This window comes from Diabrotica undecimpunctata, chromosome 5 (assembly GCF_040954645.1).
Source record: "Diabrotica undecimpunctata isolate CICGRU chromosome 5, icDiaUnde3, whole genome shotgun sequence".
NCBI classification, from domain to species: Eukaryota; Metazoa; Arthropoda; class Insecta; order Coleoptera; family Chrysomelidae; genus Diabrotica; species Diabrotica undecimpunctata.
Window position 1 is genome coordinate 43,067,893 of NC_092807.1, and position 27,752 is coordinate 43,095,644.

At 32.7% G+C, this 27,752-nt stretch overlaps 1 protein-coding gene across 3 annotated transcripts in view; it reads right to left on the bottom strand.

Moving 5' to 3' along the window:
• Positions 1-27,752, bottom strand: part of Gpat4 (Glycerol-3-phosphate acyltransferase 4) — a 145,999-nt gene that overhangs the window by 13,425 nt on the left and 104,822 nt on the right. For 2 of the 3 annotated variants that reach the window (XM_072531894.1, XM_072531892.1), the window contains 3 exons: positions 12,276-12,391; positions 6,744-6,926; positions 5,557-5,724 (listed from right to left, as the gene is read on the bottom strand). In XM_072531894.1, coding sequence (XP_072387995.1) covers positions 5,557-5,724; positions 6,744-6,926; positions 12,276-12,391 — 467 coding nt within the window. Of the gene's footprint in view, positions 1-5,556; positions 5,725-6,743; positions 6,927-12,275; positions 12,392-25,338; positions 25,573-27,752 lie in introns of all 3 variants that reach the window. The other variant, XM_072531893.1, reaches the window with a different exon arrangement.

Sequence of the window (27,752 nt, forward strand, 5' to 3'; positions counted from 1 at the left end):
TTTCATACCTAAGCACAGAGGTTATTGCTTCCTATCATACCATACCAACTTTGCACTATTAGCTTACATTACAATTTAATCTAAGCCATCATTGCAATACTTAGGAAGTTCAATTAGAAAAAATATATTATTCGACAATTCATTAACAGGTGAATGGACTTTAATTATTAAAATATTACTCGATATCATTTTCACAATGTCACTTATACACGGTGAAACTATAATAGATTAAGAAGTTAAGAATAATGTGAGATTACAAATTAAGGGGTTAATTTGTGATTGAACACAAGGGAACATCGCTGGGCGGCCCTGCTGTTGTTTGATGTTAAGAATGCATTCAATACGCTGCAGTGGAACGAGCAAACTAAGGCAATGGAGGAGAGTGAATGTCCTGGTCACCTGATGAATGTGGTGACAGAGTATCTGTCCGAGAGAAGGATTATGGTGGAAAAGGGCACGATCGTGGACGTGACGGCCGGGGCCCCCCAGGGATCTGTCTTGAAACCCGGTCCTCCAGGGAAACGGCGCTATGGAACCTGGCATATGACGGGATTATGAACTGTAAATACGGAGAGGGTACAACCCCCTTCGCATGTTCGGAACGCAGGCCGCGTCGTAAAGGAATGGATAACGTAGCACGGACTGAAACTTGCGGCACAGAAAACCGAAGCCATCATTCTGAAGGGGAAAAGGAACACGCAAAGTGTTGAATTACAATGTACACTAGGCATGTCTAACACCCAAGAAACACGTAAAGTACCTAGGAATGACAATGCACCAGAATGGAAAATGGGGGGTGGCACGTGTGGGAGGTGGCCAGGAAGGCTGCGAATATTGCAGCTGCGTTGGGGAGGGTGATGCCCAACAGTAGAGACCCAAATCCGAAAGGACAAGGGTCTTACACGGTGTTGTACAGTCGATCGTCCTCTACGCGGCACCAGTCTGGAGCGGGGCGGTAGAAATAACGGGCTATAGGAGGCCCATGACACGAGTGGACAGAACTCTGTTGCGAGTGGCATGCACCTACAGGACTGTGTCTGCGGCAGCCTTGTGGACCATCACTGGATGTGTTCCGTTGCATGTTTTGGCGGTGGGAGGAAAAGAGCTCTAGAGAGAAGACAGGAAAGGGAAAGATCAATTGAAAGATGGCAAGAAGAATGGAACAACACGGAGGATGTGGCACAGTGGACGAAAATGCTGATCCCGAACATAAGAGATTGGGTGGACTGTGGCCACAGGCGACTGGATTATTTCCTGATGCAGGGGCTCACAGGACACGGGTGTTTTAGGGCCTACCTATCTAGGTTCGGAAAGGCTGACACAGATGAATGCCTATACTGTGGACACTCGGAGACTGTGACACATACGATGTTAGATTGCAATAGATGGATAGTAGAAAGGAACAGACTGGAAAGAGAGACAGGTGTGAATTTGGTTACAGGGAGAGAAATCATTGAGGGAATGATTGAAAATAAAGCTGGTTGGACTAGTGTAAACAACTATATCCGTGCAGTGATTAAGAAAAAAGAAGAGGAAGAAAGACAGCTGGACCAACAGCAAAAGCTGGTTGAAGTTGAAGCTAGAAAAGTGGGTCAGACTGTATGAGTTAGAATGCAAGAGTCAGATGGTGGAGAAGGAAGAAATGCCCGTCTGGGAGTAATGCCATAATAGGAGCCATGAGGGTCTTCTACGCGCTATCTGGAACGAGACAGGGAGCCTCCTTGCTGATGAATGGAGTGTGGATATGGATGAATGGAGAATGAATGAATGAAGGTAGTGCTTCGGAAGTGATGCCGGCCTTACAGCGGCCATTCCGTTTTCGGATCGCTGGATGACAGAGGAGGGTCTGGTTTAGCAGGTAGGCGTTCGGCGTATACTCGGCGACGAGAGGGCCTTTTAAAGTACCTCGGGAACTATCGTCGGGAGTACGAAGACCGAATCCTGCACTAAGCTCAGTCAGGCGGCGTCCTGGACTGAGATGTATTTTGAAGATTCCAGACCCGCCTCTATAAAGACGAAGAAAAAATTAAGTTTTAAAGGGGTAATTGACGGATAATATGATTAACATCTAAATAAAAAATTCGAAGGATAGAATTTGGAAAGGGTAGATTTGGAAGGGTAGAAGATCAAATGGCAGAAGAAAAATTGAGCGGTAATGACATGAAAACAAAAAATTAACAAATTTGAAATAATACAATAAATGAATCAAGCTATAAAAATAAATCATCACAGTATGGAGACAGGTACCAATACTAAAATAGCACCAATAATTACAAATGATACCAAAGAAAACACTGACGCTTCAGATACAACTGAAACAATGTATGATTCCTAGAATATTCATTAATCATCCAGGCTTCTGCGTCCAAAGTTGAACATAGGCCTCCCCTTATTTCTTCCAGTTCTGTCGGTCTTGAGCTTCCTGCAACCAATTCACAGCTATTCTTTTGACGTCGTCTGTCCATCGTGTAGGTGGTCTACCTCTGCTTCTTTTGTCTACTCGTGGTTTCCGCGCTGTAATTTTTTGGGTCCTCCACCCGTTATTCATTCTGGCCACATAGCCCGCCCAGTTCCACTTCAGCCATGCTATGCGCTCTATGACATCTGTTACGCCTGTCTTGTGATTCTTCTTTGGAGTTCAGCAGCTTGGTTGTCCCTGGCAATTTGGATTTCATGACCTAAGTATTTATATTTATGAATTAATCCTATTTCGTTGCAGTCCACTTTTGGATTTTCGATTTGTACCAGATTTGTCATGTCTTTCCAAAATTTATGTTAAAATCAACTTTATTACAGGCGGCATTTAACTAAGAACGCATAGTTCCACTTTATTTAAAGTTGTCTGTTAGCAGAACAATGTCGCCCGCAAATCGTAGATGTGAGGGCATTTCGCGGTCAACATTGATTCCTTTGGCTTCAAACTCCAATTTTTTAAAAGCATGTTCCAGAACTGCCGTAAAGAGTTTGAGAGATAACGTGTCTCGTAATCTGATTCCCCTTTTTATTTTTATACATTTTTTATCTTTGTGTAGTCTTACGGTCATGGTTGCATTATTGTATATATTCGCGATCAGTTTGAAGTACCGATAATCTATGCGAGTTCCCTTCAATGCTCTCATTACGCTGTTAATTTCTATCGTATCGAATGCTTTGCGAAATGCTACGAATGCCAGGACCAATGGTCGGTTGTATTCGATGGATTTTTCTATAATACCTTTTATGCAGTGGAGGTGGTCGTTGGTGCAAAAGTTTTTCCTAAAACCTGCCTGTTCCCTAGGTTGGTAAAAATCTAATTTTGTTTCTAGTCTATTTGTTATTATTTTTGTGAATAACTTGTAGAGGTGGTTACAGGCTTTTGGGTAGGTAATTCTCGAAGTTTGTTGGGTCGCCCTTTTTGTGTAATGAAATGGTAAGTGCACTGTGCCATCTTGTAGGTGTTTTACTTTGGTGCACACACAAGTTGAATACTTTCTTTATATTTTCTAAAGGTCTGTCTCCTCCAATCTTCGCGGCTTGTATAACGATATTATCTTCTCCCAGGGATTTATTTCTTTTCATTTTCTTCAGAATGATCATTATGAGGCGGATATTGCTTTCCATAGAGAAAAGTAATGAATCTTTGAAGACGATACTCATGTCTATACTGATGCAGAAAGTGTAAAAAACTTTATGAATAAAAAAATGGCTAGTTTTCAAAAGTAAATAAAAATTTTATGATATCAGATGAATTCAGGATTCAGAGATACTATAAATATTTAAAAAAAACGGCTCATTCAGTGTTAAAGTAAAACATAAACTAAAAAGGCGTAGGGGAAAAGATTCAGAATATACTTGGGTTGAACAACTCGACGAGTCACAAAATACTTATGTATATGTTTTGAATTTACCAACACATATTAAAAATCAAAAATTTTCAAATTTCAGGAAAAAATTAAGGAGAATTCAGAATCAGGAAAATTATACACAAATCCTAATGTATGTTTCAAATTTACCAACACATATTAACTAACAAAAATTTTCAAATTTAAGGCCCAAAATAAAGAGAATTCGCAATCAAGAAAATTTAGAAGTATTATAAAGACTCAGATACAGATTTATTAAAAATTGATCTGTATACTTATAAAAATTAAATCAGTGGATATATCTTTTAAGTTATTAGATTGGCATAAATACAAATGCCAAATGATTAACCTCTTTGGGCCTTGCAGTGGCATTTGCCACCATCAATATTCTCAATATACTTGTGTCATGCCACCTATGATGTGATGGTCAAATTATGTTTTCAGAACATGAAAAAAACTCATAGTACCCGCATAAATACAGTTTTTATGTAACTATCTGTTGGTAACTTACTGTTTATTTAATTACTAGTTATTTTGTCCGTCGCATGCGATGGGAGATCCAATCAATTGCCATCTACAGTCACTCATTAACTTAAAAAAAAATAAAAACGGCGGGTGGCACTTGGGAAGTGCCAACAAAAGTAAGTACCTCTTATAGCGCCTTATTATGTGGGTTAATGTAATTTTACGTCTGCTTATTACTGAATTGTTAATATTTTTTTTTAAATAACACCACATATTTAAGTTCTTTAAAATTCAAAAAATCTTAATTGTTTTCTTTAAAACTCTTGTTTAATGATTTTATTAATTTTTTAAATTTGTTAAATATTATATAGAATTTATTCATAATTTAAATTTTCAGTATGATCTTGTATTTATGTTTAATAACTTCATTTTGATTATCATTACATTTAATTTTATTTTCTTTCATTTTATTTGGCTTTAATTAATTTTATTTAATTTTGTTTTTTTTTATTTTATTTAATTCTATTTAATTTTATTTACTTTTATTTAATTTTATTAAATTTTGTTTATTTTGTTTAATTTTGTTGAAGTCACGAAGTCATTTTAAAGTTTTGTTTTCAGGCACGAAAATGAGATAGAATCTCCATATTGTTCTGAAGCTATTTTCTTGTGGTATTTTAAAGTAATTACAATTAAAATGGGAATAAGCCACAATTAAAGGTTAAAGTAAGCTTATTGACGTTTCAATTTCCACTTCGGAATTCGTTCTCAAAATATAAACATTAGTATGTTTATACTAATCTTTGTATTTTGAGAACGATTTCCGAAGTGGAAATTCAAACGTCAATAAACTTACTTTAACCTTAAATTATGGCTTATTCCCATTTAGATAGTAAAGAATCTGATGTCTCATTGATAAACTTGCAACCAATAGCAACAAAGGCAAAACTACAATTAATTGGATGAAGGACAAGTATGTACCGCCAGATACATACTTGCCCTTCATCTAAGTAATTGTAAATTATTTACCATAATAAATGAAAATTCTAAAGAACCTACCGAGTCCGAATCTTTATTTCAGGATTTTTCTCGTTATTTTCCTGTATAGATTTTTACTGAAATGTCCAATTACACAAATATATATTCACTTTATAAAAATGGAAACCATGTAAACATTAACGAACATTATCGTCTTCGTTTCAAATATGGTCAACCGAAGAATATAATAATGAACGATGGTTTTACTTACCAGACTAGATCTACTAATCCTCCCTGTTTTGCTATCACACTCTTTACCCTGTTTGCAAAATCTATAGCTGATTCATTTTCCCTCTGGTACATCGGAGGTAAATACCAAACATCACATACTATTGCCCAGCTGGTCATCATCATATACAAGTATTGTACCATGGAAAATCTACAATACGAATTTTTTATACATATCAGTACAAGGTTTTAACATCGCTTAGTATCTTATAAAATGTACTAAAATGATACATGTAAATATATCCAGATAGAATAAGAGAACGACTAAGTAGATAATACTAAAATAGATTGTTTCTACTGCTATGAAAGTACCCTTAGGCCGCTATTAGACTAGGCAACTGGTGGTGTCACCAAGTTGCTCCACCAGTGATTCAGTACATCACGGTACATTTAAGTAAATGAGACCTATTAGACTAGGGCAACTGGTTGCGCAACCAGAAATTGTTGTTCTGCTTGCGTCACTAATAGTTCATTTGTATATAATTGAATAATAATTTTCTATTTCCAAGCAACAAATCAAAAACAACAGTATTTAAATTTGTGTTTTGATATCGATTTTCATCCTGGAAATCAAAACGTCAAATACATGATATTTTAAACTAACAATGTGGTTTATCCCAATATAATAATAAAAGAAATATAGCTCTGCCGTCCTTAGCCCAAATACTATATCTGCAGACATCACATTTGAGCAAAATCAGTTTTTGTTGCAAATGTCTAGCCGTTGAAAACTATTCAGAATATTCAGACTCATCCAAACTGTTGGGTTAACTAAAAACTGAAGAAGACAAAGCCATTTGACTTAGTTTGAGTTATAGTGAGAAAAGCAGAGAGTAGTGCTTATGCGTGTGTGTATGCTAGAATAGTTCATTTTCTCATTAGTTTAAATAAGAGACACCACATGGTAAACTCTTAATTTGAAAAAACATTAGTACTTGCGGTTATATTAAAATTGCACATTCTAAAAGTTTACAGACGCAAAAAAAGCACAAGTGTAAGAAGTCATTTCAGCACAGTAACCCAAATATTCCAAGGATAAAGAAGTGAAATATCCATCCCGTCCTAAAATCTGTTATATATTATGTATTTACCAAATTGTTTACTATAGAAATAAATTGAACAAACTTAGTATAAATTTACCGAAATGTAGAAAATGATTATAAAAAGTACCTGCTACTGTTCCAGAAAGCATCTCCAAACCTAGGATCGTACTTTATTGCCACTGGGTAAATCACACTTCCCACTTCAAAGCTGCCCTTCTTGAATTGCATGACTGAGGTGTTGTTAATGCAAGTACCTTCAGGAAAGATCAAAATTGGTGGGTTCTTAGGGTTGCTGACGTGTTCCTTTAACCTGTAGCAAGAAAATATAAAGAATGAATATATGATTAGCTGAAAAATATATCAATGATTTTACTTTCAAATCATGAATGTGTTGCTTGTGTGAGTCCATTTCAAAAGGTAAAAGAAATAATAAATTAGACTTACTCACAATCAATTTAAGTTAACTATCAGACGACCGGTTTCGCTTTCTACAATATGCAAAGCATCTTCAGGTCACGATACAAAGTTAAATAAATGATGCCGGTACTCTATTAATTGATGGTTGAAAGAACATGGTTCAAACTATCTTGTATTGTTGATTGGAGAACTCAAGTCAACTATTGTAATTGTTTAACAGTAAACGGGGAAGTTCTTGAGGAGACAGATTTTATCCAATGAAGTAGAGATAGGTAAATGTAATTGTTTGTTTGATGAAAGGAATGTTCTATACCATTAAGTTATTTAAAGTTATTTATATTTATTCTGGAGATATATTTATGAAATGTGTGTTATTTATTGAGATTTTTATTTTTGTTTTGGAAGGTGACAGTTGTGAGACAATGAATAAGAATAGATGTACAAATTGTGTGGGTGTGCAATTATATCAGCTTGTAATTATCAAATTTCTTTGATAAAGTTATGTTGCAATATGTGGCAAATTGTTGTAAAGTCCAATATATAAAGTTATAAATTAAAATTGAGACACTTTAAGACACACAGAAAACACTTAAAAAAACAGGGGGACGAAACAGACATTAAATTTAAAAAAGGGGAGGATTTTAAAAGAACTACATCTCTTACTTGGAGACAATGAGCTTTTTACGTCATAAAAAACATGATATTTCGGACTGGCAAAGAAAATTGCCAAATTTATTAAGTATCTATTTACCTGAAGATATTTTTGAATGACTGACGAGACTTGTCTGTATTATCGAGCCTTACCAAGTAAAACTTTTACATTTCGTAATAAAAGTGCACTGGTGGTAAATCTGCTAAGGAAAGGCTGACCGTCTTATTGTGCGCAAATTTAAATGGGGAAAAAGAAAAACCTTTGGTTTTTCTGGTAAAGGGTGATTTGTAAAAGTAAAAATTCTCGATGTTTTAAAAATTTTCATGTTCATAAACTCCAAGTCGACTGGTACTACAACAAGAAGGCCTGGATGACCACAGATATCATGACACATTAGATGCACAAATTTTACAGAAAAATGCAACGTCAAAAAGAAAAATTCTCTTATTCCTAGACAACACAACATCCCATCCAGATATTCAGTTATCTAACATATCAATAATATTTTTGCTACCTAATACTACAGCACATTGCCAACCGTTAGACCAAAGAATAATTAAAAACTTTAAATCTCTGTATAGAAAGTTTTTGATGAGAAGAATGTTATTGTCTATAGAATGTTATTTATCAACGGCTGAACATAAGAAGTCCATAACATTTGCTAACGAATTAATTTTAATTGTGGCAACATGGAGAGACGTTTCAACCAAAACAATTGAAAAGTGTTTCATTTTAGGTGCGGTTTAAAAAAAAAACGATATAATGGAGAAGAAATTGTGGAAAATCTGGAGCTACAAGATCTGAAACATGATTTGCCATTGTCAACCTTTTGCCAAAGTCATGGAGTTGAAAATTTTTTGAACTACCTAGAGATTGATGCAGCGATATTGACGGAAAATTCTGAAGTAAACTAAGCTAGTTTTATTAGTGATTTTAAAGAAAACAAAGAGGTGTCCAATGTTTCTGACAATAAGAGTGACGATGAACTAGAACTCACTACAACTATTTAAGTAATTTAAACGATGCTTACCTATAATTATTTTTTATATATAAAGGTGATGTAAGAGTTAGTCAAAAAATATCTGATGTAATTCTAAATTTTGAGTCAGAAATTGTGAAAAATAATGTTCAAAACAAAAAACAAACCAAAATTGATGATTTGTTTAAGAAGTAATACCTACCTTTTTTACACCAGTTTTTTTTTGTTTTATTTGTGTATATGCTTATGTAAATATAATAAAATGTATAATTAAAGATCAAGCACATTGAAACCTCTTTTTTATTTCAATTGATTAAGCGATAACTCTACATAACGGTCAGCTCTACATAACGGACAATTATTTCCCCGTTGGTGTCCCTTATGGACACTGTACACAAAGTTTCACTGTACTACAAATATTGAAATATTGAAAGTTCTGATGTGCTAGTGCTGCGCACTGCGCTGATGATTGTCCCAAATTTCTGTCCCATTTTATTTCAGCAGTTTAAATAAAAAAATTAAATAAAGAAAAAAATGTTGACTGTAATGTATCATAGATATGACACATTACTAAGTAATAATTGATGTGGGAAACAGACTTTCAAATCGAAACAGTTTGAATATAAAATATTTAGTATGTTTGAATGCGGTTGAGTTTCTAATTGCTTTATCAATGTTTTCTTCGGCCATTATTGTTCCCCCCTCCACATAACACGTCCATACCAAATTAACTGGCGCGTTTCAATTATCTCTGACTCTTTTTTCTATCTTTGTTATTTGCCATTTTGTGTCGTTTTGCATATGTTGTAGCATTAATATTCTATGCGACCGTTCATTTCAACTGCTTGCACTTTTGCGCTAACTTTATTATTTATTTGCCAGCACTCTGCCCCCTATGTCAGTATAGGTTCAACAATAGTTTGATATATCCGTGATTTTGTTCTTAATGTAATTCTCTATGGCCATAGAATAGAGTTATGCATTTGTATACATCGCCTTCCCTCTGCCACTCTATTCTGAACATCCTTAGCGGAGTTTCCTTTTTCTGAGATTATGGTTTCTAAGTATTTATATTGATGACATCCTTTTATTGTTTCGTGTGGTAGTTAAAGATCTTTTGTGTCTCCTCCCACGTTTACATATTCAGTTTTATCTGTATTCGCCTTCAGTGCCCCTTCTTTTAAATATTTCTCCAGTTTTCTATAAATGTATTAGACATCCTCTTCTTCAGTCACAACGATTAGTTCATACATATAATACAATACAATATACAGAGTGGCCCAAAAGTCTGGAAACGGCCAATTAACTCGTAAATTGCTAGTCATAATTGTACAAAATTTAAGGTACACCTATTTTGGGATACGGGGATTCCATATTTGATATTTGCAATGTTACCAGATTTGCCGTTTCTCTTATATTATTAGCAACTTTGGTTTTTCAAATTCATCACCCTGTATATTCAGTCATTATTGAAATCAATTATTTAATAAGAGTTCAATCATATGTAATACTTAAACTTAAAACTTAACGTAACAATTGATAGATTACAACATTTTTTAAAGTAATGGTTACTTTATCAAGTGTTCAAGATGTGCTCCATTTGTGAGTTGACGGTACTCTAATCGATGGTAGAATGCGTGTAGCATATTTCTCCATAATTGTCTAGAAATTATTCGAGATTCATCGATAATTCGTTGCCTAAGTATCCCAAATAAAAAGAATCTTTAGGATTGAAATCAGGTGAACGTGGAGGTCATTCAATTCTACCTCGTCTACCAATCCATCGTCCGGGAAATATCTCATCTAAATAACGCCGAACATTTACACCAAAATGAGCTGGAGCTCCATTTTAATGAAACCATATTTAATTAAAGTTGGCCATAAACAAGTTTCTCAGTGTAGGTACAATTTCATTTCTAAGTAACATTTCGTAACTATCTGACGTTAAATTTCCTTCTATAAAAAATGACCCAATTAACTGGGTACCCACTATACCTGACCATACATTTAATTTTGTGGTCTTTGAGTGTGATTTTCACGCATCCAGTGTGGATTTACGTCACTCCGGTACCTTAAATTGGGTCGAATTACACTTCCACACAAGGTTGTTTCATCGGAAAAACATATTCTGTTAACGAAATTTTCATCATTTTCAATTTTATCCGTCATTACCTCAGTAAACCCTAATCTACGATCGAAGTCATCTTCACTTAATTCTTGCAATACCTTAATTTTGTATGGTTTAAGTTTATTCTCACATAATATACGTAAGAATGAAGAAAGACCTACATCATGTACTTGTACAACCCTGCGTGAGGATGTATTTGGACCTTCAACAAAACTTTACGTTATATCTAAAGTTTTGTTGTCATTCATAACTCTTTTCGGTCTACCTGATCGGTATCCATCTTTTACTTATCCAGATTCCTCAACTCGCCTTACATTTTTTTGTACCGTCGCCTTATGAATAGGAGAACGGTTTGGGAAAATATCATTGCACAAGTTGGCTACTTCACAATAAGATCTTTTTCTCTTACCGTACCCTCTCATCATTAGAATAGTAATTCGTCCTTTTTCGTTAAGAGCCATTTTAGAGAAGCAATTTATCTTGCAGAACTTTTCGAAACACAACTACTGTCAGTTTTAGTTAATAATGTAAATGGTGAACAAATGTCAAAGTCACAGCATTCTATATTTAAATATTTAAATTGATTAAAATCTACATATTTTGCATTGTTTTGTGTATTTAAGACCTTTCAGACTACATAAATCATAAGTGTTATGTATGGTTGAACTCGTATTGAATAGGAGATTCCAATAATGACTGAATATACAGGGTGATGAATTTAAAAAAAAAGTTACTAATAATATAAGAGAAACGGCAAATCTGGCAACATTGCAAATATCAAATATGGAATCTCCGTATCCCAAAATAGGTGTACCTCAAATTTTGTAAAATTATGACTAGCAATTTACGAGATAATTGGTCGTTTCCAGGCTTTTGGGCCACTCATCCCGGGCCAAAGGGTATAGAGACAGTCATTTCCGACATTAATTCCCATATTCTTAAATTTCCTCGTCCAATTATTAAGGTAATAACTTTATTTTAAACCTTTATTAATTTTAAAAGAGTCAGATATGTTTTTATCAATTTTAATAACTGCTTTTGCATCCTTATATTATAGACATATATTATAGATAGCTTCAACGTATTGTTACGTCAGCCTTACTACGCCCCTGATCGAACTCGATCGACGATTCGAGCTACAATAAGAGAAATTAGAATTGAAATAAGTTAGTCTAAAATATTAATTCGTATGGTTAAATAAATGAACGCTATAAATAAATCGTGTTTTAGCGTTAGTGTTAGAAATCTTTAGAAATTAGATATCTTTAAATAATTTAAAATAAACATTACACTATGCTCTAAGGTCACTTTCGGCTAGAATTTCAACAAGTTTGTTTAAGACTACCGTACCTTAGGCCTTTTCTATGTCGACAAGATCAAGTTGAAAAGTTAAAACTTAAAAAATAAGAGACAAAAGATAGGCTTTGGCGATTTAAAAAAATATATTAATTTTAGAACAGAAAACGGAATGAAATGTATTTACCTGTTTGCAACGGCACTTCTATCTCTAGTCTCCGACCTTTCAAACCAGATATGCGGTGAAGCTCTGGCTAAAGCTCTCTGGAAAATTCCTAAGAAACCACCATGACGTTGACCAATCTGTGCACACAAAAGTAAAACGATTATGGACGTTTAAGGTTAAATTTTAGGTAATATGTCTTTATATAGAATGAAGTTACAGTTTTCGCTAAAAATAACTTATTATTTCAGTACATTAAGATAGGATGCAATGTCAGTTTTGGCGTGACTTTTTTAACTAATCAGTTGTAACAGAATGGTAAACAGATAACTACGTTATATTATATTTATCGCTTCATTTTAGAATGATCAATCAAATTGAGAACTGAAACAATATTGTTGATAGTTGGTCCCGAAGAACTAAAACTAAACTGTAATTATTGCAATCGTGGAACATCAGTACTCCAGTCATCAGAGACGAAAATGCCACTGAACCTCTAAAAGCCATACGAACAAGCTGAATTTTGCCGAGAATATTAATTTTGGGGCTTCAAATAAGATGCAAAAAAGTTTACCACTTTTACCCCGGTTACCCCGTAAAACTCCCCACGTAGGGGGGGTAAAAACACAAAAAAAACGATTTACCAAGAATCTGTATACCGTAAACAAAAATGTTTCAAATAAAAAATGTAGCTAGATGTAGCTAAAAAGATAATTTTAAACAAAAATTTTTATAAGCGTTTTTTGTGTAGAATGAACCGTTCTACACAACGAAATTGTTCGAAATTTTGCTACAAATGATCAATGAAATTGATCAATTTTATTGATCTAACGAGATTTATAAAAAATGGCAAAAATCGCGCCACGTTAATTTATTTAACAGTTTTATAAAAACTGAGTATCTTCTCGGCAAAATACAAAGCCTGCATACGAAAGCTGCACTCTTTGCCTTTAAAACGCATCTTGATTTTTGTGGATAGGACATTTAGATCAAAGGATATCGAATTTTTACCGTCGAGCTGATACAAATTTTATTGATTATTGATTTCGCGCAAGTAACTGACATGCAAAATCGACGGTCACTTCACGGTTGTTTCTAAGAGAACGGTTCATTCTACACAAAAAATGCTTATAAACATTTTTGTTTAAAATTATCTCAGCTACATTTTTTATTTGAAACATTTTTTTCTACGGTGTTCAGATTCTTGGTAAATCATTTTTTTTTGTGTGTTTACTCCCCTGCGAGGTGGATTTTAGGGGGAAGCCCGAGGGTAAAAGTGGTATACTTTTGTGCATCTTTTTTGAAATGCCAAAATTAATATTCTCTGCAAAATTCAGCTTGTTCGTATGATTTTTAGGGGTCAACTGTCTGACGGCTGGACTATGAATGTTTTGTATTATGATAACGATTTTCGAAGTGATTGTAAGATGTCACAAGAAAATAGCTTAAGAAAAATATTGTCTTGCAACATTCAGTACTTCATAGTAAGTAAAATAATTGTTTCTCGTCTATTGTCCTACCTAGCAATAAATTGAACCAATAGTTAATAAATGATAATTGACCCATAACCTTAAAAATGGGTAAGTATGATAAATATGTATTAGTAGATTTTAACCTACAGATCCGAACAAGTCGATTGTCAATAACATTAATAATATATTGGATCTGCAAAGAATAAGACCAAATTGATACGATTTAAGTTACGGCAAAACCGATACGGCATTGGTTTCTTAATGGGTTCTTAAGTCGTGACGTCATACGAAATGGTATAATAATTATTATTGTTCCAAACGAAGTAATAACATATAAAAGTGTCCAAAATATGTGAATATTACTGAATTTGGATATCACGTATTTACTAAGATGTATGTTATTTATAATTTATTATAAATAACAACCATCCTATTGAAAAAACTTCAAATATCCATTTGAAAAAAAAAATCGTTTAACACGAGACTAATTCTAGGGATTTGTGCACATTTGATCAGAAAAACGAAAGTATCGTATATTATTTAGATTTAAACGCCACTCAAAACTATTCTGTATACAGAGCGTCCAGAAACTCTCCTGACAAACGAAGACCAGAGATTCCTCAGATAATTTTAAGACAATTTATTTAACCCAATTCACCTAGTCCGAAAATGCTTCCTAAGGGAGCTAGAGCTCTTTGACGATGGCGCCATGTAATTAGTTTTTGTTAAGTACCTCCAGAAAGCTTCTATTTAGAAAAACGAAAACTGGATTATTGGTACGATCTTTATACTGCCACTGTTTTTTGTGACTGCCAAAGCTTTTGATTGTGTAAATCACGACATTTTGATAAAAAAAAATAAATTTCTACGGTATTCGCGGTATTTCTTTGAATTGGTTCCATTGGATCTTACTTGAGAAATAGGAAACAACTAGTTAGAGCAAATGATACTGACTCGTAGTCACAAAAGCATTGTATGTGGAGTATCACAAGGGTCAGTACTGGGTCCTACTTTTCCTTATCTTTATAAATGACATCACTAACTTAAAAATCTATGGAATTTTTCTTCTTTTTGTTGATGATACCAGTGTTACCTGGAAGAACTCTAATATTACAACTATTCATGCAATTATAACTTCTGATCTACTTAAAATAAAAACCTGGTCCGACTCTAATTTACTCTCTTTTAACGTGGATAAGACAATAATATTATCCTATAAAGGAGCTCTTCGTCCCTTGCTTCTTAATAACAGCCAAACCAGTATCGTTGATTCTATAAAATTTCTTTAAATTTTTATAGACAGCAACCTTAAATGGTTCCTTTATATCGATTTGTTAAGCAAGAAACTAGTCTCAGCCTGCTATGCAATAAGATCTGTTTCGAAGGAAATCAATTTAGCATCTTTCAAAATAACATATTTTTCTTTGATCGAGTCTCATCTTCGATATGCCCAATTTGATTTTATTTTTAAATTACAAAAAAGAGCAATAAGGTATCTTTTTGGCCTCAGTAGAATGACACATTGCAGAAGCTACTTAAAAAATCACGGGATTTTAATTCTTCCCTCTTTATATATTCTAGAGACTGTTTACTGAATTCGTAAACACCTACATGTTGTTCCAGCAAGACCTAATCATGACTTCTCCACCAGAAATTCAAGCTTTGATGTGTATTTAACGATTCGGTCAACTGAGTTAGTAAAAAAATCTATATTATATTGGAGTAATATTATATATATATATATATATATATATATATATATATATATATATATATATATTTAGGGATTCTACAGTATTCACTGCCTTCCCTCGCTCAACCGTTTCCATCTCTCTCTGTTGTTCCATTCTCCATCGTTTAGTCCTCTCTTACTCATGGCGTCGTCTACCTCGTTCCTCCAGGATTTTCGGGGTCGTCCTCTTTTCCTCCTTCCTATGGGGCTCCATTCGGTTATTCTTTTTATCCATCTGCTGTCGCTAGCTCTTCTTACATGTCCATACCACTTTAGTCTTTTTTGTTCTAGTAATATTATAAATCTATATCTATATTACATTTAGGTACAAGCAACTAAAGTATTTATATATATGTATATATATATATATATATATATATATATATATATATATATATAAATATATAACTGTTTTGGATGGGTTGGAGTCAATAATAGGGCTATTGGTTAACTATTTTTTTATTCTCGAGCTTTCAATTGTGTTTACAATTATTATCAAGAGCTAAAAAAGAGAAAATACTTACAAGGTTGAACTAAAAAGAAAAAACAATTTTTGTTAACTTACCAAATAAAAATTAGTTTGGTAAGTAAAAATCACTGTTTACATGTTCAAAATATTTAATATAAAAATGTTTTGATCTAACAAATGTCTCTCCGAAAATTTCTATAATTTTGAAAACATTTTTTTTTTTATATAAAAATAATTGAATTTATAAATAATGCTATTTGAACTTATTTATAAATTCAATTATTTTTATATAAAAAAAAAAAAATGTTTTCAAAATTATAGAAATTTTCGGAGAGACATTTGTTAGATCAAAACATTTTTATATTAAATATTTTGAACATGTAAACAGTGATTTTTACTTACCAAACTAATTTTTATTTGGTAAGTTAACAAAAATTGTTTTTTCTTTTTAGTTCAACCTTGTAAGTATTTTGTCTTTTTTAGCTCTTGATAATAATTGTAAACACAATTGAAAGCTCGAGAATAAAAAAATAGTTAACCAATAGCCCTATTATTGACTCCAACCCATCCAAAACAGTTATATATTTGTTCCAAACGAGTCACAAGTACTTCTTTTTTCTTATTCTTTATATATATATATATATATATATATATATATATATATATATATATATATATATATATATATATATATATAAACTAAGGTACACTCGAAGAGTGGTGGGTTTTTCGGTAAAAGTGGAGAAATAAGAGACAAAGAAGGTGGCTACTTCATCTATTTATTGAAGACGTTTCGCTTTCTGCTCAGAAAGCATCATCAGTTCATCTAAAAAGAACAATATGAAACCAAACATCCATAGAGAAGTTCTCTTATGGCAAAACTTATGGTTTCTACATGACGGCTGCCCAGCCCACTTTAGCAGGTATGTACGAGACTTTCTTGATAATAACCACGAAGACCACTGGATTGGACGAGGCTGTCCAGTTGCTTGGCCAGCAAGGTCGCTGTATTTAAATCCTTGAAATTATTGTATTTATTCCGTTTCGATAAAAAATTGTGTAAACTCTGGCTAAGGATACAAGCTTGCAACGAATTTAGAAATTTCTTTGGAAATTTTGCAAGAATTCGGCGTTCTCTAAGCAAAAAGGCAAATTTAAGCATAGAGACTAATGATCATCAATATCGAGCATCTTTTGTAACTGTCTAATTTTGATACTTTTTCTTTTGTGTTAGTTTCGTTTAGGTGCCTATTAATTTAACTTTTATGACGAAAAAACGAAAAATTTTCAAATCGATTTTTCTAGAAAACGGTGTATCCTATCGACTTAAAGTAAGAGTACCTTTTAGTATTAGAAAGAGTACCTTTTAGTACTAGAATACCTGAAAATTGAATAATCTAGTATAACGAATGCTTAAATGATAAAGACAAAAAAGTTCTGCGATAAAATAACCGTTGACCTACCCAAAACGGACGCCTATGACCGGTACTAGAAATTCGCAATTGATGGAATCGATTCCACTCTGGATGATAAATAATCGTACCAGTTTTCGTTTTTCTAACTAGAAGCGTTCTGGGGGTATTAAAAAGAACTAATTACTAGGCGCCATCTTCAAAGAATTCTAGCTCTCTTAGGAAGCATTTTCGGATTAGGTTAGGTTAAATTATCTTAAAATTATCTGAGGAATCTCTGGTCTTCGTTTGTCAGTAGAGTTTCTGGACGCCTTGTATGCAGGATAGTTTTGAGTGGCATGCAGAAGCAGTATTTCACCAAAGGGTGACTTAAATCTAAATAATATACGATACTTTCGTTTTTCTGATCAGTTTCTGGATCTTTCAGGAGAGTTTCTGGACACCCTGTATAAGTTTGATCAATTTCCTATTCATTGATTTTTCATTCATTTTGATATCTCGTTTCACTTATATGTTATTGAATATATAGCATATTTGATTGTTCTTTAATTTTGTCATATGCAACAATCAAGAATGCCATATTAAAAAATTTTTGTACCACATTGTATTTTTTGTACCACACTTATGTCATCACTGCTTCTATTGGAGGTTTTTTTATTTATTGTCAAAATAATTTTGAATATTGAAGCCCTAGTTCTGTAGAAGGGACAAAACTTTTAATATGAAGCGAAAAAATTAAATGTCAGTCCTACTACAGAGAATCTAGTAGCGATTTAGAGAAACGATAAAAAGAGGAGCAATAAACGAAGGTCTGGAAATGGTCAAAAATGGAATTAATTCATTATGGATGTAATGGTTATATGGTTATAATTTATTCCAGAAATTAAGCCGTTGGAACAGGCATCAAACTAGGTCTATCCTATCGAGGTGACTGCCATTTTCAAAGTTGTGATTGCCTTACCCGCACACTGGGACAAGAGAGTCATATCAATTACATAGGGTGTTAAAGAAACAAAAATGATTACCCATTGTTAGGTTAGGTTAGGTTCATTGTTATTTATATACAAACACGGAATATCACAAGATTGAAGAAAGGAAACAATATAATACCAAAAGCAAATACTAATTGACTAAATAATAAGAAACCATTTGAATAAATTCTTCAATATGAAGTCTTTTGGTAAAAAAGACTATAATAATACAATTTGTATTCACAAAAAAGTTGAAAAACTATTAAAATAAAACACCTTCTGAGAACTTTTACATATTATTAGAAAATTTTAATGACCGATGCGTCATTCTATAAGACGAAATTATAAAACCAAGCACCAAGACATAATACAAACCACTCATTAAGTATCAAATAAATTAATTTGGAACTAATTAAGGAATTGTTTTTGTAATAATTTATTTCCCAGCTATCTAGTAATTTACTTTTGTTGTTATCGTACCATTTGGCGTAATTTACTTTGAAATAAAGTCCAAACGCATGCGTAGTAAGTAAAAGTTATAGTAAGAAAAATATAGTAAGAAAAAACAATGATATATTTTAAGATTCTAAACCGTAATTATACTGAATAAATTTAAACAGTAAACAGGAAATTTATAATTTAAAATTTCGTACTAAGATGACATAAGGACAGTACTCTTAATGATAAAATTTATAAGCAGTATACAGGGTGTCCCAGACTAATTTACCCACGCTATATCTCTTAAACGAATAGAGATTTTCGAATGGGACAAAAAGTGATCTATTCTACTTGTAATACACTTTAATATGGCATAGAAAAAAATCATCCCCTAAATATTTATCCCTTAGTTACAACTTTAATTTTTTTAATAGCACCCTGTATATTTTTTATAGTTTTGGATGTGGTCTCCTATCGTCTATTCAACAGATTTATTAAAAATAAAATCGGTTTGTAAATAATCAAGAAATCAATTTATTTTTTATTTTTGTTAAGTGTCCCAGACTAATTTATCCAGGCTATATTTATTAACAAAATAGAGATTTTTTAAAGGGACAAAAACTGGTCTATTCCATTTGTAATACACTTTAATATAGCGAAGAAAAAATCTTCCCCTAAATATTCATCCCTTAGTTATAACCCCTAACTTAAATTTTTTAATAGCACCCTGTACATTTTTTTATAGTTTTGGATGTGGTCTTCTATCGTCTATTTAACCGATTTTTTTTAAATAAAATGGGTTTGTAAGGTATCAAGAAAGTATCAGTTTATTTTTTATTTTTGTTAAATTAATCAAGGTAGCCTTAAAAAATAGAATAGAAAAGAAATATGCTTTATTGTCACTGAAATTTATTAGATCAATCGTCAATATTACAAAATAAAAGAATGAAAGTAAAACAAAAACAATTTATTGCAAACTTTAAATAAATTGCAAATTGAACATACTACTCGTACAAATAAAATACAACCTTAGGAATAATAAAACTTAAAGGAACAATAAAAATAAATGCAATAAAAATTACATGAAAAAATAAATCAAAACACCAACTAACTAATATTATTTACATTAAACGTTCGAATTGTAATCCACCTGCTGCAACACACATTTCGAATCGTTCCAAAAGATTTCTGGTACATGTGACTCGTGGCTCGAATCATTTCGGGAGTAATTTGGCGACATGCTTGTCTTATTTTTTCTTTTAATTCCTCTAAATTTTGCGGTTTTGATTGGTAAACAATATCTTTTATCGCTCCCCAAAAGAAAGAGTCAAGAGGTGACAAATCACATGAACGTGCGGCCCACATAATTTCTGGAGAGTTGTTTGCTATCCAGTGGTTATCAAAACGGTTTTGTAGGTGGTCGCTAACGATTCTCGCATTATGTGGAGTAGCTCCGTCTTGTTGCCACCACATTTCTTGACGCTCATGAAGAGGAATATTACTCAAAGACGTGTTTGGTCATCACCAGGCTGTAATCCTTGAACTAGGTGCACTTTAAAAGGATGGTACTTAAAATCTTTGAGAATTCTATGCACACAACTTTTTGGAATGCCACATTCACTGGCGAGGGTTCTAACAGACACCTTGGGATTAAAATTAACATATGCTAGTACATTAATAAGGTTTTGGTTACACCTTACTGTGCGTTTAATTGTACCTCTTTTATTATTAGGAAAATGTCCCTGTCTAAGTAAACGTTCCAAATTCTTAAAGGTTTTTTCGCTAGGAATGTTTCGATTTGGAAACTTTTCTTGATATAATTGTCGGGAAATTCTCCATAAATCAAAAGGATATCAACGTAATCGTCCGGCGAAAATAAATAAGGCATATCGAAATGTTATAAATACACAATTACAACAAATATAATTATTACTGGTCTAATACCAAACGTCAAAAATAATAATCGTTGATTTGACAGATCAAATCATGGCAACCAGAATTAAGGGTAACATCCAAGACGTAAAATAACCGCAAAAGTTTTTCAAATGTTGTGACTTTATTATAAGAGATTTTTTTGTTAATTTTTGCACACTTAATTTTGCACACTGGAAGATAACGTATGCTCCTACAAAGACCAAATTTTGAAAAATTAAAAATAATGTTTAAATAAAAAGAGTGTGTACTTCGTACGCACGTAAGAAGTTATACTTCGTAGTTAAAATAGTAAAATTTTCAGTGATAATAAAGCATAATATTTCTTTTCTATTCTATTTTTTAAGGCTATCTTGATTAATTTAACAAAACTAAAAAATAAACTGATATTTTTTTGATACCTTACAAACCCATTTTATTTTTAAAAAATCAATTGAATAGACGATAGAAGACCACATCTAAAACTATAAAAAATGTACAGGGTGCCATTAAAAAATTTAAGTTAGGGGTTGTAAGTAAGAGATGAATATTTAGGGGATGATGTTTTCTTCGCCATATTAAAGTGTATTACAAATGGAATAGACCAGTTTTGTCCCTTTAAAAAATCTCTATTTTGTTAATAAATATAGCCTGGATAAATTAGTCTGGGGCACTTAATTAACAAAAATAAAAAATAAATTGATTTCTTGATTATTTACAAACCGATTTTACTTTTAATAAATCTGTTGAATAGACGATAGAAGACCACATCCAAAACTATAAAAAAATATACAGGGTGCTACCTATTAAAAAAAAATAAAGTTAGGGGTTGTATAGTATTTATAAAGTCAGTTGAAACACCCAAAAAACTGGTTGCGGACAAACATTAAAAGAATAATATCATATTACCAGACATGGGCGCATCATTTATTTTTATATTCAAATATAGATTAATGAAGAACAGAATAAGAACAATTTTAATTTACTTAAAACTGTCGTAAAGTACATAAGTGTATAAAAAAGTTTTTAACATGTCATATTTAGCAACAAAAATAATTTATATATAATGGGAATAGGCCATATTGACAGTATAATGATTTAAAACAGTTATTATACTTCGTAAAATAATAAACATTTTAGCTGTACAGCACTGGCATGAATCAACAGCGTTTCTTATCTGTACACCATCGCCGCCGGCTGGCACCGAACCTCCAAGTAGTCCGTTAAATATTCGTGATTTTGAGTAACATATCATTGTCCAATATTTATTTGATGGGATGTATCTTTCATTCTCTCTTTCTTCTATCTCTTTCCTATGAAGTACGGGGATTGTTCAAATACGTTTGAAACATTGACGTGTGTTATTTATACTTTAACTTGATTACCGATAAATGTAATATTGAACTGCCCTTATAAATCTCGTCGGAGTGAAATGTTTCAACTGACTTTATAAATACTATAACTAATAGATGCATATTTAAAGGATGATTTTTTCTACGCCATATTAAAGTGTATTACAAGTAGAATAGATCACTTTTTGTCCCATTCGAAAATCTCTATTCGTTTAAGAGATATAGCGTGGGTAAATTAGTCTGGGACACCCTGTATAGTTCCATATTGAATTGAAAGTAGTAATCAAAAATAAGGGGTTAGTTTGTTAATTCAGATGCTTCATCATTTTCGGTATACGTTTTAAACCTTTCGACCCCCTTGGGACAATACGTCCCATCAGAAATTAAAAAAATTCTATTGGGTAAATGAAGCCCAATTTCACATTGAAATTAAACACAGTGGTATTTTATAATCGTAGGACCATGTAACTAATTCATGTGAGTTGATGCTGATTTGTATTTATAAGTAAACCTCTGTAGAATGGCTGACATTAATCATATTATGAAAAACAAATCGGAGTGGTACAAAAAATGACAATTTTAGTGTTCGGCATATATAATTCTAATGATTATTTTCGGTGGGACTTATTCTGATTCAGAATTAGATGATGTTGAAGATCCATTTGCCAATAGTGATAATTCTGAAGATCCAAACTATACAGATAGTGAAGTTTCCATTGATCGATATCCTTCTGGCAGCGATACTGAAGAATCAGGTTTCGAAATAATTGAATCTGAAGATGAGATAAATAATCAAGAAACTTTAGAACGTAAAGATAAGGAAAACAATGAAGAAATGATAGATACAGTGATTGAAAATAGTAATGAAAAGTCAGACAATAAAGTTGAAAATATAGAACAAAGGACCAAAAAAAGGGGAAAAGGATGAAAAAATATTTTTTCATAATCTTCAAGAATATATTTCCGCCAAGTTGTATGCTCTTTATTGTGGATTGTACCAACGAGAAAATTGATCTCTACAGAAGAGAAAAGAACACGAAGAAGAACACGATACACAAATGTTGGAGAATTTATGATCGTAATCGGAATAACATTTATGATGTGTATCAATCGTCTTCCTCGCCTGTCTGATTACTGGTCTCAAAGGCCTTCTATCGGCAACCACTTTATAAAACAAAGAAGAGCATTTGGTGCTTCTAGCTAAATTGTACATGAATCACCCGAAAAAGCCATAAAATGCTTCAAAAACCTACTATTCTGATAGTAAATTTCTTACTTGAAGTACATTTTTCAGAAATACAGGTCAGATAGCTCTCGTCAAAGTATTGATGAGAGCATGACGAATTTTAAGGGACGAAGCACATCGAAATAATATATTCCGAACAAACCTATAAAAAGAGGAATAAAGACATGGGTTAGATCCGACTCTGATACAGATTACACATATGATAAAAATATTTAAAGTGGAAAAAAAAATTCAAAAATATGAAGGTACCTTAGGGGAAAGAGTTGTGCACACACTCTCAAATGCGATAAAAGATGATAATGTGGTTTTAGCTTTCAACAGATTTTTCACTACTGTAAAACTACTTCACGAAATCAAGTTGCCAGCTATTAGGACTACCATAAGGACCAGAATAAATATGCCTCTCCTCGATAATAAGTTAGTCAGAGGAGACTCACAGTTCGTTTGCACCGATGTAGGTATATTTTGAACAAAATGGCAAGACATTAAGAAAGTATTGTTATTGAGTAATTGCCACACAGATATCTTAACCAATGTAAAACGTAAAGAACTTGATGGTACAAAAGCAGACGTCTGTTGCCCAGAAGCTACAGCTTTTTTCAACTGCTGTATGGGTGACTTGGGTTGTTGACTTGGGTGACCAAATGTCTGGATTGTATGATTTAGATAGAAAATCGCTCAAATGGTAAAAAAAAGTCTTTTTTAGACCCACAATGGTAGCGGCTGTAAATAGTTCGAATATTTACAACCAACTGAATCGTAAGATAATTCCATTCAAAGATTTTTTACTGAGAGTAGGTGAAGATTTAGTAACCGAAGGAAGAAGCTTTAACAAAGTTCATGTTCGAAAAAGATCTGTAGGAAGACCTTCAAAGAGAACGAAGAATATGATAAATGTGGGGGATCATTTACCAATCATAGAAAAATATCATCGTCGTTGTACGGTGTGTTGTGCCAAGAAAAAAGAAACACGAACACAAATGATATGTCAAATGTGTCAGGTACCCTTATGTAAAGAATGCTTTACTCCTTACCATTATAAAAATGTTTTTGTTACTTATACTGTGAATTATTATTGGTTAAATTCGAAAGAAAAGTGTTTTTAAGGTTTTTATTTCATATAATTAAAGTTTGAAAATCATTGAAAATTTTTATTTCGATACCATTGTACCATTGGGATATATCGTCCCACTAAAAAACCAATGGGATAATTGATCCCAGGATAAAAGGATTCAAAAATTAATTTAAATGTTTATATCCTACAGGTACATTTGAAAGATTCAGAAGACAATCAATGTAAGGCATTACTTTTTTTTAGAAAATTACTTCGTATTGCAAATAGTTTAGTTATTACTGAACTTCTGAGTGTTATTAAATAACAATGACATTAGTATTCTCTGCGTTTTCGACACTAAAGCTTGTAAGACGGAGGATTGATTTGGGAATCAACAAATAATGTTAAAACGTTATTAAATTAACGGAAGAAATAAATGATGTAAAAGATATAAGGATAAAATTTGCACTAGCTCTATCTGATATATGTGACGGAGAGAGTAGATAATCTGGTAATTGTACACAATTACCGGTAATTGTATACAATTACCATTCTAGCATCAAGTGCAGCTCGTTTGAAGCTACGTTTGGGGATCCTGCAAAAATTGGTTAAAACTTCATCACTGCCAGAAGATGCTTTAGAAAATATTTCGGCTGAAGAAGATTTGGAAGCGTTGGTGGAACAAGTAGAAGAAACCCAGTCAGGTCCTGATTCTGAAGAACGTAAAGAAACAGAAGTGGATGTACCAAATGAGCTTCTAATAGAACAAGAACCAGAACAACTTGAGCAACCATCAGCGAAAGCGATTCTACAAGACCTATCTTCTAATCAAATTTCAGAGAGGCAAGATTATGTTGCAATTAAACGGACACGTGTAGTTAAATATCTTCAAGATTTTCAAAATATATCATTTTCAATGTTTGCCTGACTTACATTAATTGGCTTCTGAACTCTGCATATCTATATTATAATAAATATAAACGTATCCCAACAACCCACCATATACCAATAACAGAAACATAAAACCTACCAAAGAATAACAATTGTCACACATCAGTATAAGCACGTCGATTGGAGATGTATGGTTCGCCACACAGATCCCATTTTTCGGTTTGTTTTCTTCGTTATGATAGGTAATCACCGAGGAGATGGCCCTGGATAATATTCCGAAGCACATAATAGACACGTACTTATTAATGCTAGTCTTAAATTCACCGGGCTTGACGTAACCCACCAAAGCTGTGCACAGGGTAAGCCAAAATACCTGCGAAGAAAGCTCAATGACAATACACAAAAGCGAAAGATATAAGCTAAACATTAACAATAATTATTGTAAAAATATTAATCAAAATCGGTAAGATAGTTTCGAAACAAATTCAGATTTCTGCTTTAATCTGGAGCCTTCTAAAAATTGCAAGGCATAGCCAGACGTTGATAAAGATGTTAATAGAGACATGGGGAATCTAAAATTTGCATTCCACGACATGTCTATTCAACTAAGCAGAAATCCTTAACGAATTTGTTTCTTGTACTCGTACAGAGTAGATCCGAATAAAATGAAAAATCTATGTAAGAATTAATAAGAACGGCTATGAATAACTGTTCTGATGAGACTTATTAAGTCGAAATACGTATCAACAGATACATAGACGCTTTGAACGTGAAATCGAATCTTTTCTGTCTTTTTCATTTTATTCAGATCTACTCTGTATGAGTACAAGAAACAAATTCGTTAAGGATTTCTGCTTAGTTGACGAGACATGTCGTGGAATGCAAATTTTAGATTTCCCATGTCTCTATTAACATCTTTATCAACGTCTGGCTATGCCTTGCAATTTTTAGAAGGCTCCAGATTAAAGCAGAAATCTGAATTTGTTTCGAAACTATCTTACCGATTTTTCTATCAGATGTCGCTATTGCGTCCATAACGAAGCCATTTTATTGTTGCTTCCTAATAAGACAGAGAAGATTATTTTTCATGTTAAGAACGGCTATGAATAACTGTTCTGATGAGACTTATTAAGTCGAAATACGTATCAACAGATACATAGACGCTTTGAACGTGAAATCGAATCTTTTCTGTCTTTTTCACTTTTTCATATTAATCAAAATGTTTACTACCTCCATACATAAAAAGAATACATGTCTACAAAAAAACTGTTATTTATTCAATTTATAATTGTTAACGTGTGTTTCTATACGTAATATATCATTAGTGACACTATATCTAGATATAATCTGATAAATCATATCAAATCCATCCATAATGAGAATTGATGTCAGATAGTAAAATATTTCGTCGAATCTATTGAATGGTAAGACGTACATCTGCATCTGTATTAGAATTAAATATGTCGATATTGCACGATAACAGTGTTTGTCACATTTCTTTTTTCAGCAGTTTTGGTAGAATAATGCTTACGAAAAAAATTGTAAGTAAAAGAACGATACAAACGAAAGTTTGGATACATTGAACAGATCAGAACAGAATTAATCGCACTGGCATCAACAAGACCATTCTTATATCACAAGTTATAACGAAATTAAACGTTACTATTCATGCTGAGATTAACGAGATGAGTAAAATCAATAAATTTACCTAAATATTTATGTTTACTAAATATTTATCTTCGAATATGGATAACCATATTAATGTTAACTTACTTCTAAGGTTTCCCATTGACAATTGTGTACCTTTCGTTATTTTAGTTAGTTATTATTGTGTTAGACGTCTCAGCGGGATGGCGGACCTACTTGGTTTGAGACACATTACAGCCAAAAATTGTTCAAACGCACTAGTATCAAATCCTAGTGACTTTATAACTCGCGAGAGAATCGAGTCGGCGGATAGACGAGTAGTACGGTGGAGAGAAAGATTACGAGTCTAATGATGCTAATTTATGGATCCCTTCTGGATGTTGGACAACCAGAGTATGTATAGCTGGTTACTATAGTCTAATATCTTCTAATAAACGAAACCAACGTCGAACAAGTGGACAAATATGCATACCTGGAAACAATGATTAACTCCACAAATGATTACAATCATAAAAGGAGATAAAAATAATAATAGAAAAGGCTAGAGCAAATTTCAACAAAATGAGAAGAGTTCTATGTACCAGTGATTTAAAACTGGAACTAAGAGTTAGGTTGGCGAGGTGCTATGTTTTTTCGACTTTATTTTATGGAATGGAATCTTGGACCTTGAATGCGACATCGATGAAAAAACTGTAATCATTTGAGCTGTGGGTGTACAGAAGAATTCTGAAAATATCATGGAGAGAACACGTCACAAACAAAGAGGTTCTGGGAAGGATGGACAAAGAAATGGAAATTTTAAATTCAATAAAAACAAGAAAGTTAGAATATCTCGGACATATTACACGTGGAGAGAAATACACCTTACTCCAACTGATTATGCAGGGAAAGATCCGAGGAAAGAGA